This window comes from Strigops habroptila, chromosome 1, assembly GCF_004027225.2.
Source record: "Strigops habroptila isolate Jane chromosome 1, bStrHab1.2.pri, whole genome shotgun sequence".
Classification (NCBI taxonomy): Eukaryota; Metazoa; Chordata; class Aves; order Psittaciformes; family Psittacidae; genus Strigops; species Strigops habroptila.
In genome coordinates, this window is record NC_044277.2 from 36762793 (window position 1) to 36783812 (window position 21020).

A 21020-nucleotide genomic window follows, 5' to 3' on the forward strand; every position below is an offset into this window, starting at 1 on the left:
GACTGTTAAGCACTCAGAGGGACCAGTACTTACACTGTTTAGAGAGAACTGGTACCAGCAATAGTAACGTGAGACTACCCAGAAATATCTACACACCCAACAAGCTGGAGCAGCAAGGGGTGACATCCCGCTGCTCACCCATGTTTCATCAGGGGGGTGACATTGGGCTGGGGTGGTCTTAGAGCACTAGTGGCAGACACTGGCAGGCTGGCAAGCCAGGTACAGCCATGAGAAGGCATGGTCATTGCACATCACTTCTTCTGGGGTAGGAGGCATCTAGGCTTTCTAACAAGAACGGCAAACCAGCAGTTTCCAAAGGAAGTGTGGTAATGCTGGTGAAGATGACATATGGTACTTACAAGTCCTCTTCTCTATTACAATCATGTTCATATAACTAGAGAACAGGGCTTAAAACACATGGCTGAACGACCTGATTCCAACTGGTAATTATTTATAATTAGTACAGTAAAAAAATTGTGCAGGCAACTGACTCCCTGAAGTTTACTTGTATGGAAGATTTCCTAAATAACTTTCTGTAACAAAATCACAAAAAATTAGTTTATTTGCATAAGATTCATTAATGAATGTGGGAAAAAATGACTTGTAATTATTTAATGCTAGTATTTGCCCCCTTTAAATATTCTCTCCAATTTAACAGACCCAAGCTGTGATTGCACAATTACAGATATTAATGGTTGGAAAGAAACAGAAAATTCTCTTCTCTAGCTGAGTACTGTTGTCCTCTCTCTTCATGATATACTTCCTAACAAAAAAACATGAGTAATTTCTGCAGTGTCGATGCATTCCTTTGATGCTTTGTACTTGTCCAGTCTCAAAATCTTCAGCATTGATTTGAGCATATCTGCTCAGTTGAAACTGTGTTAATGACAGTAGATTTTTTACTGCTTACTGAGATTGATGCTTTCTTTGAAGACTCCTTGCTCATTTAAATCTTTGCCTGGTAGTTAAAAAACATTTGTACACGCCTGTGTAACAGGCATCAGTGTTCTGCCTGCTTCATCTCGTGTGGCTGGCTTTGGCTTGTAAATCATAATTCACAGAGAAGACACTACTAAAACTGAAGTGAACAAATGTTCTGAGAAACTGAAAATGCCAATTAGTAAATGAGAGTCAGATGCAATGTGTTCCTGCTTATTCAGGATTGTAATTCTAAAATAAATCGGTGTCAGTACTGGTGCTCTTACCTATGTGAACAAGTACAAACAGAATTACTCAGCCAGCAAATTTACATCAAAGACTTTGATCTGGGAGATGCTTATCTCCTGAAGATCTTCAGCATTTTTTTCAGAATCAGACAGATGAGAGAAAAGTTACCAAAGACACTACAAAAGAAAAAAAGAATTATAAAGACAGCGTAATTTGCCCTAGATTTTAGACTACACCTTATCTGAGCAGCAACTATCAATTCTTCTGAGCCTTTTTTTTTCTTGAAAAAGAGTAAACAGCAATGAGTCGTAATATAAGCAGGTATGAAATAACCCAGTGTCAATTACTGTCTACATATATGCATAGAAGAATAAAGTTAAGAGAATTGGGGTATTTGAAAGTTGGTGCTTAATTAATAATGCTCTTTCAGTTCAGGCACACTAACTGTAGTTAACACTTAACCCAGAAATGTCAGGCTAGATTAGGCATGCACAGTAGTTCGGGTACTGATATAGAAAGGTGCTTAACACTAACTATAAAGGATGGATCAAATGTGTACACGAAATAGAGCATCTGTGCTTTCATATAGGATGTGAATGTACTGCTTAGAGACATCTTAGACGTTGTCTCTGAAGAGCACACCTAACGCTAGAAGCAGAGCATTTCCCCTCTCCTTTTATCACTTTGCCTCTTCATATATTTTCCACTTTTCTGTCTTTATTGGTCCTTGCTTACCTTGCCTCCTCACATGTCATCAGCAAAAGCATGAGATCAAAAGGCAATGCCTTTCAGTCACGCCTGGAGGAGCTGCTCTAAATGAAAGGTTTGCTCGGCCTTTGCAACTTATCTGTGGGGACAGTGTAAGGCAGCTCTGAACTATGGAGCCTGCTTTGCATTAACAGAATCATCAGAGAAGAAATATGATGTGTTTAAGAGAAGTTACTGAAACAGGATTCCGTAAAATTTCTGTGTAGTCAGAGAGTAAAAATGTCGAACATGAGAGGACTCCCTTTCATTTCTTCCTCCCTGCAGACGTCAAACTCCTGTTCTACAGCAAGGATCTCCTCACTTTTGCTAATTGGCAGAGTAGAGCATTTTATCTTGGTCTCATTCTCAGAGAAGTTTTGGTAGCTGAGCTAAGTTATTTTCAGGTGATAGCATACTAATGAATATTTTAGGCAGAATTATATGTTGGTAGACAACCTTAATGACAATGATGACCAGGGCTGTGTCTACACTAGCAAGCAGTGCAGACCAACACGCACAGAAATGTACAGTCAAACAGTTGGACCTGAGAACCTCATAGCTACGCTGCACACACATCAGGTTCTGTTTTGGTTTGGCTTTAGTTTTTGAACTGGGTCTAGTCTGATCCCATCAGCTGAATGCCCATTTGGGGCTCTCATGACTGATGTGTCCTCCAGGAGTTCATCTTCCAGTTCAGTTTCATGCAAAGGCAATCCAGCTCATGTATTTGGAGACTGAGTGAGCCCTCAGCAAGTTTGCTGACGACACCAAGCTGTGTGATTCGGTTGATATGCTGGAGGGAAGGGATGCCGTCCAGAGGGACCCTGACACGCTTGTGAGGTGGGCTGATGCCAACCTTATGAAGTTTAACCAAGTCAAGTACAAGGTCCTACACCTGGGTCGGGGCAATCCCAGGCACAGCTACAGGTTGGGCAAAGAGATTCAGAGCAGGCCTGCAGAGAAGGACTTGTGGTGTTGGCTGATGAGAAACTTAACATGAACTGGCAGTGTGTGCTTGCAGCCCAGAAAGCCAACTGTATCCTGGGCTGCATCAAAAGAAGTGTGACCAGCAGATCGAAGGAGGTGATCCTGCCCCTCTACTCTGCTCTCGTGAGACCTCACTTGGAGTACTGTGTACAGTTCTGGTGTCCTCAACCTAAAAAGGACATGGAGCTGTTGGAGCAAGTCCAGAGGAGGGTCACGCAGATGATAAGGAGGCAGGAGCACCTCCCGTATGAAGACAGGCTGAGAAAGTTGGGGCTGTTCAGCCTGAAGAAGAGAAGGTTGTATTGAGACCTCACAGCAGCCTTCCAGTATCTGAAGGGGGTCTATAAGGATGCTGGAGAGGGACTCTTCCTTAGGGACTGTAGTGGTAGGACAAGGGGTAACGGGTTCAAACTTTAATAGCGGAAGTTTAGATTAGATATAAGGAAGAAGTTCTTGACAGTGAGCGTGGTGAGGCGCTGGAATGGGTTGCCCAAGGAAGCTGTGAATGCTCCATCCCTGGCGGTGTTCAAGGCCAGGTTGGGCAGAGCCTTGGGCGACATGGTTTAGTGCGAGGTGTCCCTGCCCATGGGAGGGGGGTTGGAACTAGATGATCTTAAGGTCCTTTCCAACCTTAACCATTCTATGATTCTATGATTCTATGATATCCATCAGAAATGAAACATTAATAAAAATGCACACTATCAGTACTAAGGATAATACTGCAAGAGCTGTAACAAGGTTATCCAACTACTCCATTAGAAACTACTAATCCACAGAGCCCAGCTGATGTTGTCTCAGGTCAAAGTGCAGAGCAGCTCCTACCTTACATCTTCTTCAATCTTAATATATGATGCATGTATTGGCAAATTTATTTGGCATGTATTGTTGGTCATTAACTAGTTCCACCTGAATTACAGCCCAAAATAATGTCTGTGAGTAACTGTCTAGAGAGTATGCATATGTGATGCAGAGCCATGCTGTTAGATACATTAAATACTAACGAAAACATTAGGTTCTACTTTGAACTAACACAGTGCACATTATAAAATCTCCACATGCTGGAAGAAAGAGTAAATCCTCTGTGGTTTGCTCATAAATATTTATAGGATTATTCAGTCCATTGTGTAGTGAATAACCAAATGCATTCTGATTTAAACCAGCCCAGACCCTGTGTTTATATAGCCTATCTGACAGAACACAACTACAAAACACGTTTCTCTTTCTTAAATTTCTACTTGAGCTCCTTGAAGCACCTAGAATTTGAGCTTGGCAATATAGAACTGTAATTGTCCAGGGACCTGGCATCTTACAGATTAGAACTGTATGTATTCTTCAAGGACAAAACTATATACTGTGAAGTTTATATTCACATAAACGCATTCTGTGAGGACAAATCAATTCATTATATACATACATACTATATTTTTGCTGCTAGTAGGGAATTCTATCACTAAATAGAGCAAACCCACAAAACCAAACTAACTCTACAGATTCAAGAAAGGAATACTACATTTGCTTTTTATTACTATGCTTTGTGTTCAAAACGAACATGGCTCAGGTATAGGATGTGAATTTCAATTTAACATATTCATGATTAGGGTAATTGGCAAGGTCTACTATTTCTGACAGGTGTAAACAGTCAGGCTCAGCCCTAAATGCATCTGGTCTTCTTGTATTTATTCTCCTTGTTCCTCACTGTTCAGTTATTTGCTGTTGAAAGTTCTCTTTTATCAGGAAATCATAATCTGAGCCAGAGACCGAAATGCTGATTTCAGCGACAAATTAGAAACTGCAAAATAAGAGATGAAAAGAGTGCGAAAGTGAGTCTGTACTGTGCAGATGCACTTTCATTCTCAAGAGCCTCTGTTTCCTCCAATGAAAGGAACTCCGACAAAAAAAAAAAAAGGGTTTAATTCACCATGGAAGTGTGCAGAACTTTTCAAGGCAAAGTCTTTGCATATGCTAAAAGCACAGATGATATTCCGTGTAAAGCATTACTTTTATCTTTATTGTTTTGAATATGTTGGATCATAAGAATGGATGCACTTCAACTACCACTTCAAAGCTGTGCAGATAATCCCACATCCCACTTGCTTTGTTTGCATTTTTAATTTTGCTCAAGTAAAAGCAGAACCAAAGCTCATACTTTATTCTCTGAAAAACTTCTGTATGACCTTCTTCAAAAATCCAGCTTGTCTGCACCAGGGTAAGTTACAAAGTTCCGAACTCATTTGAGGATATTTCTATTTACTGTGTGTGTTTGCCTTATTTTACATGATAAAGTGCTTCAATTTCTCACTGGATGGAAGTCATCAATCTATCTCCACAACGCTCAAAAATTCTTCCCCTGTAGATCGGGGGGTTCCTAATCTGTGGAGCAGGTGTTGGCGTTGAAGCAGGAGCAGCCAGAAGTATGTAATTGTTTTGGATGCATGTGACAGTCATTGTCACTCAGCCTGCAATGCAGTTGTCAACAAATACAAGGTCAGACTCCCAGTCGCAGGACATTTTTGCGTGTCATGGTCCCTGAGCCTGAAAAATGGGGCTGAAAGCAGGCAGTCTGTCCCCAGTTTCCTTATCACTCAGCTGCAGGCTTCATGGGCTGGTGTGGCTTGTTCAAAGGAGGAGAGAAATGGCTGTAGTTAGATGTAAAATTCTTTTGTCCACTGGTAAAACATTCCCAGGTGACAGGGAACAGAGAAGTCTGGTGCCTCTTCATCTTCCAGCCCTCTCCATTCCCTCTTTGAAGTCTCTCAGTCTGTTCAGGCTCTAAAGGAGACCCCAAAAGATACAGTCCCCACATTGACATCTACTGCTGAAAGACTTTCCCCTCCAGAAAGAGGTCAAGAAGATTAATATGAAAGTGAAACAGTTGGTTTGGGAGGGTTTATAGATCAAGTGCTTTTCAATGTCATTTCTGTTCAAAGCATTTCAAACACCAAAGTAAATGCGAGTTACGTGAGCTTTAAATGAATAAAGCCTTTTTCTAATGACATTATTCCTTCAGATGGCTTGATACACAGTAGCTGTTAGTTATAAATAAATATATTGGGGTAATACTCATTTAATGGTCTTTCATGAAAACGGGCACCCTATATAGCAAATGTGTGGATGCACTCCTTCTCACCAGAGGGAATACACTTTCAATCCCCTCTGTAAACCCTACAAAGAAATGAGTGTCTAGAAACACGCTATTTATTGTAATGAGTGCACAGGTTCAATAACGCTGCTCAAAAATACGTGAAAGTCCTGGAAACTGCAAGGTCTATGCAATCTTCTCCTTATTCATTTTTTCCTATATAAAGTCTTTTATCAATGAGCACCTAGGGGCTTATTTTTCACTTGCATCAGCTTTACTACTATATATTTCCATTTTTTTTCACCAGAATTATTTCTGGTGAAAATGGTGGTTTGTTTTAGTGGTGTTAATTTACAATATTTTAATAAAAATGAATGACTCCTCTATGAAAAAGAAAAATCCCTTATAATCTATTTTCAAGTAGCATCTCTAGACTGAAGCTAAGAGACCAAAGGAGAAAACACCAGTGATTATAAAATATTCTTAACATGGAGGTATGAGAAGCTGCCAATCTAACATCATGAAAAAAACAAGTGCCTGGGATATTTCAATGTTATTTATGCTTTTTGCCTACAGGCCTCCCATGGAGTCCCATCTCCATTGTCTGTGGACAAAATCCACAAATCAGTGAAGTAAGAATTTCCAAAAGACTTTAAACTGAAAACAAACACCAAACGCCTTCAGGCACTCTATTACATGAGTAAGTTGGACAGCCCTCATATTTGGTATGGGAACATAGTACTGTTGCAGTACATTAAATTCTGCACTAACAAGAAACTTGGAATCCTCATTTGTAGATACGTGACTCCTTGTGAGACTGAACATTTGCTGAACAACCAGCTACCAGGCAACAGGATTTCTGAAGTTCCTGCTTCCCAGGCTCCATTTCTCTCTCAGTCTACACATGCTATGCTTCCCTTTGTGCACACCATGTGTCCTAATTGTTGAAGGAAAAATGAGCGGTCTTAGCAAGAGCTGGAGTAAACCACCTTTCCAAACCAAGGGGCTTTGGGTTGGGTATAATGAAGAAATTCTTTACTGTGAGAGTGGTGACGCACTGGAAGAGGTTGCCCAAGGAAGTTGTGGCTGACCCATCGCAGGCAGTGTTCAAGGCCAGGTTGGATGGGGCTTGGAGCAACCTGGTCGAGTGGAAGGTGTCCCTGCCCATGGCAGGGGGGTTGGAACTAGATGATCTTTCAGGTCCTTTCTAACCCTAACCGTTCTATGATTCTATGAGGCAGATATGGTCCATGTTACCAGTGAATAACACGATGGCACAGGTAATGAGACTTTTACATTATTGAAGACTGAACTATGTTTAAGTGAGGCTGTGGTCTGGGTCCACAAATGAATTAAATGTGGCTTCCAGCATTCTCTAAAAATAACAAGGAACACAGAAAATTTTCTTTTACACTTTGGTTGTGGTCAAGAATAACTTTCATCGTTCATTTTCTGCTCACATGGACACTAAACTCACTGCCATCCAGAATATAGCGGAAGCTTCAAATGTCTGCTGCATTTGGCTGATACCCATGTAGGTTTAGTTTTCTATATTGGTCTTTATATATTAGCTATTTATTTGAATTTGTATACATGTACAAGTGTGAATTTATCAGGTGCATTGTAAGTTAATAAAAAGGTAAAAATAAACTAGTTACAAAATGGAAATGATCATGTTCTTTTAACAGACTGTTTAAATATCTACCACCTTTTACTGTTATTCCAGTGATTATCAGTTAATCTACATAGCAAGGATTTGCATAGGAGAAAATGGAAATTTAAATTAGAAAAGTTCTGCATCACTAGGAATGAATTCTTGAAAAATCTTTACCTATATCAGAGATCTAGTAGATGTTTTTCACAACACCTGATTTATTCAATTATCACTTTCATTCAGACTAACATCAGAATTACAGAGCAACACCATTATTCATAATTTTTGTCCTGCTGTGTGGGCAATTGTTTCAACTGAAGCCTTCTACATATTCTACAAGGGTGAGAAGAAATTAAATTTGCTTTTCAGACTTCTACTTTAAGGTGATTTTGTTCTCTCAGAATAGTTACTGACAGGAGACAAAAACTTACAAGCTGAAAGTAATTCACATCAGTCTCTCTTTCAAGACCACTAGCAATCTTACCTGTTCAAATCATAATCAAACCACAGCAAAGAAATGCCTCAAGCATCCATTTCACTCAATCTCTATCTATTCTGAATCTTCTGAGAACACAAAAATCCTCATATATACTTATTCCTAGCCACAGTCTCAACCACCATCCTTCTCACCTGTGTTTGTCAGTCTTCTTTGACATGAGACTCTCTGACATGAGACTAATTTCTTTTGTTCTATAAAAGCGTATTAAAAGTGCTTCCTCCCTTAGGCAAGCCTGACAACCACTGAAAAAACAAATTCAAACTGAAAAAAAGGAAAATTTATCAGGAAATTTTATGTAAATTACTACTGTAATATTGTAAAGCATCACTTCTTAGGTACTTATCAACAAGCGTCTTGACTGTACTTGTATATAAACTTTTTATTAGTTTCTTTGGTTATATTGCAGTATCACCCAAACTCTGCTGTCACCCAAACCTGTGTGAATGAGTCTCATGGGCTATTAGTCCCCCCTTTCCTTCCTCCCCCATGCAGCTATGAACACACTTCATCTGTGAATGAAGAGTGTTGTGGCAGCCACCTCCTACGACAGGCACTGAAGTAGCAAAAGAACAACTCTGGCATCACTACTGCAGCTCAATGCCTTTCCCCACATGCTTTGTCAAGAGGATTTTGCATGAACTAGGCTGTTTCCATGACCAGCCCCTTCCATGGGAAAGCTGATAAGAGCTGAATGAATATTTGTAGCCAAGGGTGGATCAGCCCTGTAACGAGTCCACCATGCCCTGTGTCCAAAATTGTCACCTATGCAGGTGCCAGGGAAGCACACTCTGTGCTGGACCTGGTATCTGTTGGTGGGATTCCCGCCCTGCTTTGAAGAAATATAAAGGAAACAGTTACTAGAAGTTTTTCAACAGTTATCACAATACTAGATAGTGAACAAAGAACTCTCAAAAGATACACAGATGTGTTACAGAACGTGGGCCAGAAGCGTTAGCTATAAAAGCTATAAAGGCAGCATTTGCAGAACATAGGCCTTTTAAAACTCACTCTGGATTGCAATCTTCCTAAATCAAAATATATTTTCCCAGAAAACCTCGTCTGTCTTTCTATGAGTTGTTCTGAGAGGAGCACATATTCACATTGACTTTCTTCCTTGGTGAAAACCAAATCATTCCCTCAAAGCTTGAGGAGTATGAGCTGTTTCACTGCTTGTTTAGTGAAATCCCTGCTCTGGCTTCTCTTATTTCCCTAGCACAAAACAGACAGTGTTGCAAATCATCGGGGACTGCAGTCGAGAGAAAAGAAGAATTCTTTCAGCAGTCAGGTCACATTCAGGGAACAAATTTTAATGCAAGAGCGAGGCTGTGAATTCAGTACATGATTAAAAGAAAAATGTCCTGTCAGTGGAAGCTCATACAAAGATGGGTTTTAATCAGTGAATATTTTTCCCCTGTATAAGAAAGTCTGGTCACATGGTTATATCAACTACAATACGCAGAAGGAATCATGCTGATGAGTATGAGTGAGCACAGACCTTTTGCTGTTGGGATCAGTGAGACTGTAGCATGATGCTTGCCTCTGGTTTGTTTGCGTCCTTTATGCTGCATGTGCAGGTGCAGACTAAGGAATCTTAGTACTCTTCGTAAATACATAATCTTAGCAAAATAACTTTTCATTACTTAAAAGCAGATCTGCAAGTGAAAATCAATTAGAATTGTGTTTTCTGGAAATAAAAAATCCCCAGCAAGGCAATCTTATTCATCCAGAACTGTCACTTAGCTTAGAGAAGGGATTAATTTCCTTGGTTGATTTACCAACTTGGCAACTGGAGCTGACCTGCAGCATGCTGCTTGAGATGGGGCAGATCTGTTTGCCCTGAACTGAAGCTTGGCAGAAAGGCATGAATTTGATTCCACCTTCAGAGGAAACTATCATGCACTGATTGCCACAGAAGTTGCTGATAGCTCAGGAATGTCCCAAGAGGTGTGAAGACAAATATCCTTGGGAGCACTACGCTCTGGCTTTCTGAATTTCCAGGCTCTTTGGTGTCTCAGTAGCCCATCAAAGAGTTTATGGCTACAGACAATATAGTCAATAAAGTATCCCTAAAATACAAAGGAAATACTGTTTCAATTTTTCTAAATTAAAAATGTTGGATTTCCTTCTTCTCTAAAAAAATGTTTAAATTGCTAATCTTTGTTACACTTTCTACTTTGTCTTGTAATTTCCCAATTCCTAGTGCAGCATTCAGCATTCTGCTCAGCTCTAAACATAACATGTAAGCATACAAGTTTCCTGAGGCAGTTTAACATGTCTTTACCTCTTCCACCACCTCTTCTGCTTATTTGCAGAGACGCTGCCTTGTATTGTGACCACCGAGTTTACTATGCAGTGGGCTGCTGCAGTTTCCTGTCCACTGCCAGTTCAGGTTACCTTGAAAATACTGGAAATGAATGAAAGTATTTAACTGAACATTACAGTAACTAAGTTGCAAACATACAGTCTTTTAAACTGCTTCTGCCATAGGGGAGGTAGTTTTGAGCAATAGTTGAAGGGACAAAATATTGATATTTTCCAAATCTTCCATTTATCTCATGTTTCTGCATATTTTTATTGAAATATAAATGAACTAAAACCAACCAAAATAAGCAATCAACTTTTATTTTTACTTTAAATATTTTTTGTGTAAAAAAAGTATTTCATAATACCTGCATGTAATTTCATTGATTTTTCGTACAATATTGAAAAAATGCCATAGTAATTTTAATGTAAAATGGAAAACAAATCTATATCAAGTACTGCAAAATGTCTAGAACAATTTAGTTCTCATATTGATTAGTTGACAAGGTGAAGGCACTACCATATTGCTAGTGCTTAAATTGCTGTCCCCTATCTCCTCATCTTTAGCCAGCTCTGCTGCAGAAGTTGCCTGTTTTTTCACAAATCCAACATAACACTTAGTGAATAAACAAACATGCAAATAACTGTAATATCAGTGGTTTCAATTCCTTTTAAATGAGCTGCCTGAAAAAGCAGACGTCCCTGGAAAGAACAACTGAGATGGAAAAAAACCCACAGATATTTCTTGATTCTGTCTCATATAGTTGTTTTATTGACCCAGACTTGTAATTAGACAAATATATTTGTGTATTTTACTACCTACATATGACCACGAATAATGAGGTCTAACTAAATCTAATGAGAAAGCACAAGGCCATTTCCAGAACATAGGTGCAGATACAGTCTCTCACTAATTTTTATTCTCTTTTTATTTATTTAACATGGAAAGTTTGATATTGGCAAAGGTGAAATGGACTGTATGCATCCCCGATCCAATACCATAAACACCGGAGGAACTGCAGAAGGTGTAGATTATGATACAAATACAATGAATCACCTACTACAAAGCACTGGGGGCAATATCACAGGCCATAGGCCTGCACGAGCCTCTAGGCTCTCTGCAGTCTCTTCCAGAGACTGGCAACTCCTCTGTAACATTGCCCAGGCTGAAAAAGTTCTGATATTGAATAATCTTGTGATCACTCTAAACTTACTAATGAATCTATAAAAAGCCAAGAGCCCACCCTAACTAATTATTCACATGGCTAAGAGACAAGTGTTTCTGTCTATTATTGTGATGATGATAATGATATGATGATGATATGATGATGATGACGAGGTGGAAGTAGAATAAGAACAGGCATATCTTTCATACCCTTTATTTTGGAGTAATATTGAAGTTCAGCTCTGCAGACAATGCAAAGTTAGTTTTCCATGTCACTTGTGCAATTGTTTATCATGGAAAAGAAGACATGGTAACTGCTTCCTAAACCAAAAAGCTGAAAAGTTGCAAACAAAAATTCAAGAAAAGATAGACAGGGTAACTATATTTTACTCACGTACTATTCCTGTAGTCCTTAACACTAAATTGACTCCTGTTTTCCTATCACATGCTGATGTTGACTGATCTTCTTAATCAATCACACATCACTCAAGGAAATGAAAAGAGAGCAAGGAACCTGCCTAAGCACTGGTGTCAGCCCCTACAGGGGTTTTCTTTAGAGAACAGTGTACACGTTTTGTGCTTCCTGGCATCCTTTTCTGTCCAATTATAAAAATAACAGGGCCCTAACTAATGGGAAAAAAAGGACTGCTGCAGCTCCCTGGAGGAACCACATTATATATTGATATCATTAGCCCTTTTGTTACATTTAAATGAATATGAACCAAACTGCAGCTCTGGCTGCCTGAGGGGAGGGGCAAAAGCTGCTTTGCAACTTCTTTTGGAGCACCTCCTGGAGTTTTTCAAATGGCATAGAGAAGGCAACCTTAACATCAGGATAGAGGAAGAGCCATCCGAATTAGCCCCAAAAGCTCAGTAGTAAAAGCTTTGCCAATGATCTGAAATTCATTAAGCCACTCTAGCACTGTCCCTGATCTTATTCTCTCGTTAGCTCAATAGTCACAATGTTTCCCTCAATTAATTATTTACCTGAAACATATAACCTCCATTTTAATGTCTGATCTGCTAAATATGGGTTTTAACTAAATTCTGGTTTTCTCTGATAAACAAAGCATTTAAGTCTACCAAACGTCATAATTCATTTTCATATTAAATAACCAATACTTGGCAGATTCTTTGAAGACAGCAGGGCAGAAATTCACAAAGTGAGGCAGTTGCATGGGGTCAGGCTCAGTATGAGGTACTGACTGTGACAGATATTCAGAAATGTAATCAGATCACATTGTTTATCATTTCCTTTTATGCAAGTGATGTTGTATGTTCTGGGGAAAAGAACATTGGAACTCTAACAGTTTGGGCCCCAATGGTTTCTAAAGCACAAAAGAAAGAGTTTCAAAATAAACCCATCTTCAGCAACTCCACTACTTTTGACAGCGTCTTCGCTCCACCATTTATGCAAAAGACAAACCTTTCTTGCAGGCCAGAGTGAGGCCAAATATAAATGTAATTAATGCCCACAATAAATAGAGAAGGTCTCAATCTTTGCAGACTTGTACTCCAAGTTCAAGGTATTTTCAGCTATGTTTTCTGTCTGTACATCAAGAGGGAACACATCCAAGAGTGAAAGAATATCTAACTAGATTATCTAACTACTTCCTGCCAGCTTCTGCCTCAGCCTACTCCAAGGAATGAACTATGGCTGGACATTTGCCCGCTACCCTTCTACTGATGCAGCTGCATCAATAGGAGGGAATTCCTCTGCGTGCCTGTGGGAGCGTTCCTGGCACTGGCACGCCGTCGCCCATGCCACCATGTGTATGTGAAGTTGGCCTGCTCTAGCTACCACTCTCCCCACACAGTTCTCAGGCACAGTTTTGCACAAGAGAATACTCCCAGGGATTATTCCCACTGGGTAGCTTGAACCCACTAGGCTGTTTTTGGAGGCTGAGACTATCAGCAGAGATGTGAGCTGTTCTGAGCCAGTTGGCTTCAGTACCCAGCTCCACTGGCATGCTTAATTTATGTGTATAGATGTAGACTATACACAGATTGCAGGAGAATCATTCAGACTCACAGTCACCACATTATCCAGCTCCAAATTTGACATTACAACCTCATTATATTCTGTGAAAAATAATGTATTTTTCTGGCTATGTTTTGCACTTGGTAGTGTTACTGATTAGCTATTCTCCATTGATTAGTGCCTAACTTTACCTTAGGCAGGTATGTTCACTGCTTTTCACTCCACTATAGAAATGATTCAATACTCTTAATCATCCTATATTACACCTCTGCCTGGCTTTATAGTGTAGTGAAAACCAGGTTACTCTGTAGGAGTGGGTTTTTTTTTGTGACGAGTGTTCCTCATCTGTAGGTCTTGCAGTCACATAGGGGCTACAGTAATTGGCACTTATAGGAGGCAACAGATGGACTTGCATTTGGTCAGCATCAACATGCTGAACAGCTCAAATGGTTTGTGTGTTTCTAGGTTTAGAGTTTTTTCTTACTTTTTTTCACCCTTCCTTTGGAGATCTAGGGTTTAGGTATGTCTCTTCTATTAATTGCATCCCATTCTCTCATATTTTTCTTGATTTCCCCCCGATTTAAAGAAATGTTTAACACCTTCAGCTTCCAATCACTTCAGGAGCCACCCAGAATCGGGATGCGATGCAAAGTTACTGTTTCATCAAGAAAAGATACTTTTTTTTTTTATAAGCAACTATAAAGCAAATACAAAAAAAACCTTACTGTGTTAGAATTAAATAAATGACTGTCAAGCCTGTTCCCTGAAGCAGGGTCTAATGGAGTCATGGCTGCAGTATTCTGTGTGTATAAAAAAATTCTGTACCAGTTAAAAAAAAAAAAAAAGGAAAAAGTCACCTTTGAAAAATGGAGAACTGCTGCTAGTGAGTTAATATCTCGACAGGTATCCAATATTTATCCCTGGAGGGATTTCTTCTTACAGAGGCTCTAACTCCCTTCCAAACGGAAGTGCTCACCTTCCTGGTCGTTTGGACAAGGGTTAGCATGATAAAATGATTTGGTATGCCAATAAAGTTTTTGTTACACTGTAAAATGGTTTGTTACGCCACTACTGCTACATAAAAATGTTATGAAAATTAAGTAGGTTGTAAGGTCCAAAAAGGAATAAGCTACTTTTAGGACTAGCTGCTAGGAAAAGGAAAAAGAAGGATCTACAATTCTTCAGTACTGTAAAAAGACAAACTAAATAACCTTTTAACTAGCAACTGAAATTGGTACCCCAATTAGGAAAGCAGTTATGCATCCAAAATAAATAGGAACTTCCTCAGGTCAACAGCACTCAGGAAATGGGAGGAAACTGCGACAAATTTGATCACCTAGGTGGTGACTTCTGTCCCATGTGACAATAAATTAAAGAAGCCTAAATTACAGTTCAGAATGGAAACGGTAGCACAGATTCATGGTATGCTAATCATAGCGCATCACAGATGGGATAGCAAGATACTAACACTGGAAAAAAAACCCCTTTGTGTATGGGATTTTAATTTTAACATTGTGTATATCAGTTAAAAGCAGTATCTGAAACAGTCAACCCTTATAAGTTCCTGGCACATTTTGAGCTTGTAATGAATTGTATCCAGAATTTATTTATGATTGTTCTAGGCAATCATTTACTTCATAAGAAAGGGAAGGCCTGTTACATCTTATGCTTTGTAATTATTACACAGTTTTTATACTTTTCCATTTTCATGTTTCTTTTAGTTTGTATATATTAACTGTTTTTATTCTATTATTCTAATATTAATATTTGTATTCCTTTCATTTGGTAAATTTTGTCCAGAATTGTACTGCACTGATAAATGCAGAAGAAAACTGTTCTTGATTTCAACGGAACTCTACATTTGTTTCTAATCACAAAAAATCCAGAAAATTCTAAACTTTCTAACACAAAACATGTTTTTTTATAGAAGTGAGGAAATATTGGAAATACTTATGGTTTTCTCCTTTTAAACCAACCACACTTCAGTTTCCCTTGGACAGCCTTACTGAAGCAGAGTGAATGATGCTGTGTTGCAAGAGAGGAGAAGGAACCTTCTTTGAGTACCACGCCTCCACAAGAGTAAGGAAATGCATTCAGTTGAACTTTATGGTGTGCAAAATTCTTCTACAAGGCCTGCTTTCACAGAAACGTTATAATGTATGGTGACATACACAGGGCTGGGCCTCAAGAGAAGTAAACTTTGACTTTACTGGAAAATATCCTGCCTCAAAGTCTTTGCTACTTGACTGAACAACAGTCAGGAGAAGGCTTGTGTAGATGATTGTGGTATCACTGATGCCTGAGAAGCTGATAGGAGCAGATACATAGCTTGTGTAGGTGCATGTGATGTCACTGATGCACTAACCAAGTGCACTAATTCAGACCTGGATTGTCAAGTGGAAGTTCATTAATCACTGATGTAATATACAAGTTGGCCAAATTTTGAGTAAAAGTAGTGACAAGGAAAGAGTGCTTGGCATCTTACAAAAGGCATTTAGTAATGCAGAGAAGTTACCTTGAACTTTCAGACTACGTCATTCGAGATAGTTCGACAGGATGATAGATATAACCACATACACTAATTATTTTCTTTCAAAAGAGAAATGTCCTTATCTTGAAAAAATTATAAAATTAAAATGTGAAAGTAATTTTAAACTAATGAGTGAGATTTATCATGCAGATCCCTTTTACTTTGCTAGTGGCAGTATTTACTGGCCAGTCAGTAAAACAGCTTGAAGTACTAAATAGACCAGGAATACCCAGCCTTTCTGGTTGTTCAGACCAGGTAGCTCACCTGACCGGTAGGTATGGACTGCAGACTGCATCTCTTCTCACATTGTCTGACAAGCACTGATTGCCATGATTAGGACCACGAACCATGAGCATCTATATTCTCAGAATAGGTCTGGGCATCTGGGGTGTATCAGACCTATGTGCACCCATTTGTGATAGGCCAGTTGCTATGTGCCACACGCAGTTATGTACAGAAAGAGCTACCACTTCTAGAAGATCACATGCAGCTCATGCCAAACAACTTTTAATCACAAGCAGAAGCAGCCATCAGATTAAGGAAAGACTGTGGCCAAGACTGGACTGTTGCTCCCAAAGCAACTTATCAGCCCCAGCGCTTCCCTGCACTGCAGAAGTTTTGTAATGAGTTCTTGTATTTGCATATTTTGACTGGTATTGCAACTACAAATGTGGATCATGGAGGTAGAGTATTTTGATAATGCAGAGTTCCAGGAAAGAACAAGTAACGTGGGTTAAATATGAATGGGTACTTTAATTTCTAATACTTCTCTGACCTTTTTCTAGAGGTACAACCATATCTCACTTTGGGAAGAAATTCGAACATGTACCATGTAAAATATAGACACATTCAGGGCTGAATAAATATCATCATTGACTGTGAACTTCAGAAAGCTTTAGGTAAACTAATTTTGGACTAATCTGCTCTCCTTTCCTGTACATGTCTCAATGAATGAGACCCAAGAACTCAAGATAATTTTGACCTGTCCCATCAAAGGCCAGAATTGAGACTATGCCTGCACAGAGCTTTAAGAGATATGAGCAGTGCACATTTTAATAATGTGAATATATTCTCTAGTTAAAAATTAGAGATATTTAAAAAATCAAAACCAACTAAAAATCTGTGCTGTCACCCATCACCTACTACCCCCTTTCAGGAGAAAGAGACCAAACAGCAGCAGGCTGCATGTGAAAGGACTGCTGGAATTTGAGTGCAAAAAGAAACGTGAACTTACAGAGAGGAGTATTTGGATAGCGCTGTGAATGACCTCTAGGTACTGAAAATCAATGATACAGCCTGTCACGGAGACATAGGAGTAATCCTCTAGGATGCCAGGGGCAGAAGGACGCACCACTCTTCGTATGCAGCCCGGCCCATGTTCCCGCCACCAAGAGCGGTGCATTGAGATGTTAAAGGTCATGAGATCAGTTTCCTAGGAGAAAGGGAGGGAAAAAGTGTGAAAACCTCCAACTTTGTGTTATTTAAGGTAAAACAAAGGAAATAAAAGATGTTTTTAATAATTATAAGGAAAATGAGATTCCCCTTCCCCTTCCCTCTCACCCCAGTAATTTTAACGTGAAAGTAGGCCATTAAAGGGGACAGAGGAAATTGCAAACATTTATCATTTATTTTGTAATTGTGCATAGGAGCTTCTGTCTAGAAGAAGAAACATTGTACCAGGTACTGTACAAAACACAGTGCATATCCTATGTCTCCAAGGACTTACAACCTGAAAAGCGATTTTGTTTTTGCTTTACAAGAATGTCACTTAAGAATTAACTTTTTTAATGGGTAACAGGGACAGTTTTACCCCATGGTACTGGAGACAGTCTAAAAAAAACTTCCACTGTATTTATTAAAAATATTAACTATAAATTATAGCCGTTATTTTAAGAAGGGGCAGACTGTTCCAGCTGTCAAAAATACAAATGAAAAGTTGTCTCCAGCCAAGCACCATGCTCTCTTTTCTCCCCTCTGCTACTACCCTTTTCTCATCCCATCCAGACTACCCTTTTCTCAGTTCAGAGAAACCTGCTTCTGTGAACTGATCTGGGTTTAAAATAAAAGCAATAACATCTCTTCACTCAAATCATCTTCAGCCTCAACCACAGCTTGCCTCATCAGGTTTTAAATCTACCCTAATGGGTACTGGCTGCATTGTAACCCCTGCTGCATGTATAATGTCTGTGCATTTTAGTAAACATTATCCCACTGGAGCAGAGAAAGTGACAAACATACTAATGTACTAAAGATTTTCTAATTGTTTGTTTATGAAGTACAAACAGGAAAATTTGTAGAATCACAGAATGGTTTGGGTTGGAAGGGACCTTAAAGATCATCTAGTTCCAACCCCCCTGCCATGGGCTCAATGCCCCATCCAACCTGGCCTTGAACACTTTCAAAGATGGGGCATCCACACCTTCTCCGGGCAAGATGTTCCAGTGTCTCACCACCTTCACAATAAAGAGCTTCTTCCTTATATCTAACCTAAATCTACCCTCATTCAGTTTAAAGCCATTCCGTCTTGTCCTGTCACTACCCACCCTTGTAAAAGTCCCTCTCCAGATTTCTTGCAGGGTCTCTTTAAGTACAGGAAGCTGCCCTAAGGTCTCGCTGGAGCCTTCTCTTCTCCAGGCTGAACAATCTCAACACTCTCAGCCTATTTTCCCAATTCATCTTAATTAACAACAGATTTAGTTCTTTAGGTCATGCTCAAGTAACATACACTGAAGTTGAATGGATGCCATTTAAATGCAAAAAACCCCAAACCCCTCCTCACTGGAGATAAATGAAAGTTGGGTTATATTGATACTTTGAATAATCAATTCAGATTTATATTTCCACGTTTCCCATTCTCAACTCCAAGGTAGTTGTAAAAAGCATGTGCAAAATTGTCAGCCATATGCCCACAAAATACCCCCGTTGCCCTTTTCATCTCTGAGAATCTGTCCTGCCAGTCTGTCTGTGGCTGTTTATTTTCATCCTGACCAAAGAGACATTTGGTCCACATTCCAGTTGCAGAAGGAGTCCTCTTGTTTTCCTCTGTTAACTCTGTTTATTCTGGCCACACCTGAAAATTAACAGGTGAATTATATTCTGCCATTCACTGTTACTGTTAGTTAGCAGTAAGAAATCTGCTTTTGTGATCTGCTGTTTTGTTATCCATAACTTCTTTACCCTTAATATGCATATTTGCTGGAGCATCATTTACAGTTGATGAGGCATTTCTCTTTTGACTTTGCATGTCATTCCTTGATACTGGTTCAGAACATTTGCATTTGCAATATGAAAATAACTTTTAAAATCAGGAGCTGACAGACAATTCAGTTTAATGAAAATATAATTATAAATATAAAGTCATAGGTAACAGCCAAGGCTTTCTCCATACAACAATACCAAAGATATTGCACAATGTTATCAAGTGCTTTTAAAAACTGTCAACTGTAATAAATATCATCTGTCCAGCAATATACACATACTTACTCTCATCTTTTTCAGTAAGTCTTTGTTGAGTAGGAATATGGATTTGCCATGTTAGTGTGTATCAAATATGGCAAGGTAACACTTTATAACTGTTACTGCAACTGTGGGATGAATTGTGATGTCCGTGACTCTGGTGTCAAATCTTTCTTTGCTCTCAAGGGGTTTTTCTTCCTTTAGTTCTTTTTTTTTTGTCTGTAAGTTTTGATTATCATGCCCTGCTTCAGTGTTTGTGTTTGGTTAGTTCACACCAATGGCACAGAAAAACGGTAAATTTGCATAGGGAAACATTATGATAAATGTTGAAGACACATCTCAAATATAAGAATTAGTCATGTGGACAGAACAAACACCTCATAAATAAAATCTTTCATTTCTGGAATACTCTTATGTTTGGTTCTTGGGGTGACTAAAATAAATTGCTGGACTTGATGGTCATGTTTAGAGATGCTTAACTAGATGGTCATGTTCATATTTAAAGGCTGCTAGTGATGCAGAAAAGGAAACAACAATATTAGAGCTAAAATTCTTTGATTAAAACCAAAAGAGATGTCATAACTACACTTGCTGCCTTTTTTTTTTTTTTTTTTTTAATATATCATTGTTCAGAAATTACGGATAAAGACTCGGACAACAGCTTTCCATAGTTACTTTTCACTGTGTGTATTATGTTCTGAGCCCTGGAAGCAGGCAAAAGTAGTTAATGATGGCCCAGTAAAGATCAGTTTTAGAAATGCAAACAAAACCATCTGGTGCATTAGCTTGACCTCTAAAATATCACTTCACAAAATGGCAGCCATAAGCTGTTTGAGCTGATAAATGTTAAGCTGCCAATCAATAAAAGAAAGCCTGACAAAAATCAATCCTTTTTTTTCTTGTTGTTGTTGTTAGATGCTGAAGCACACTCCTCTCTAACTTCTTGGAGGTTCTTAACCCATAAAGTAAGTCAAATGTGCCAGGCATTAAAAAATTAACCTGTATCTTTATAGTCATTTTCAGAAGTATAGAAAATTCAAAAACTCTTTGCCTGGGTGTACAGGTTTTAAATATCTGCAAACTGTTTGGCATGTTTCAGTATTTGTGAATTCAGAGCTTGGAAACATTGTGCATAGTGGAAAAGCTGCTGCCCAAGTGGCTTATTCTTAGTTGTATGTTTAATTACAATTCAGAATTCTTTCAGAAAGTACAAGCAGATGTTTTTCAACCGATCATGTACTATTTTCCAGTGTCACAAGCAATCATTAAGCAAATGTGTATAAAATGCTTAATCTTCAGCAGATGATGTAATGTAAACAACTGCTTATTTCTTATAAAAAGCATGCTGCTTCATAGCAAGAGACTCAGTTTCAGGCTCTATACAAGAGACATCAAGTAGTCTCTTTGACGAATCCAGTTGGGATTCATTTAACAATTGAAATTTCAATTATGGA

At 38.9% G+C, this 21020-nt stretch overlaps 1 protein-coding gene across 5 annotated transcripts in view; it reads right to left on the bottom strand.

The window, feature by feature from the left end:
- Positions 1–21020, bottom strand: part of NKAIN3 (sodium/potassium transporting ATPase interacting 3) — a 353092-nt gene that overhangs the window by 64232 nt on the left and 267840 nt on the right. For all 5 annotated transcript variants that reach the window (XR_003991859.1, XR_003991860.1, XM_030489680.1 and 2 more), the window contains one exon: positions 17345–17542. Coding sequence is in view for 3 of the 5 variants with exons in the window: in XM_030489680.1 (XP_030345540.1) it covers positions 17345–17542 (198 nt within the window). In the remaining 2 variants the exon portion in view is untranslated. The remainder of the gene's footprint in view (positions 1–17344; positions 17543–21020) is intronic.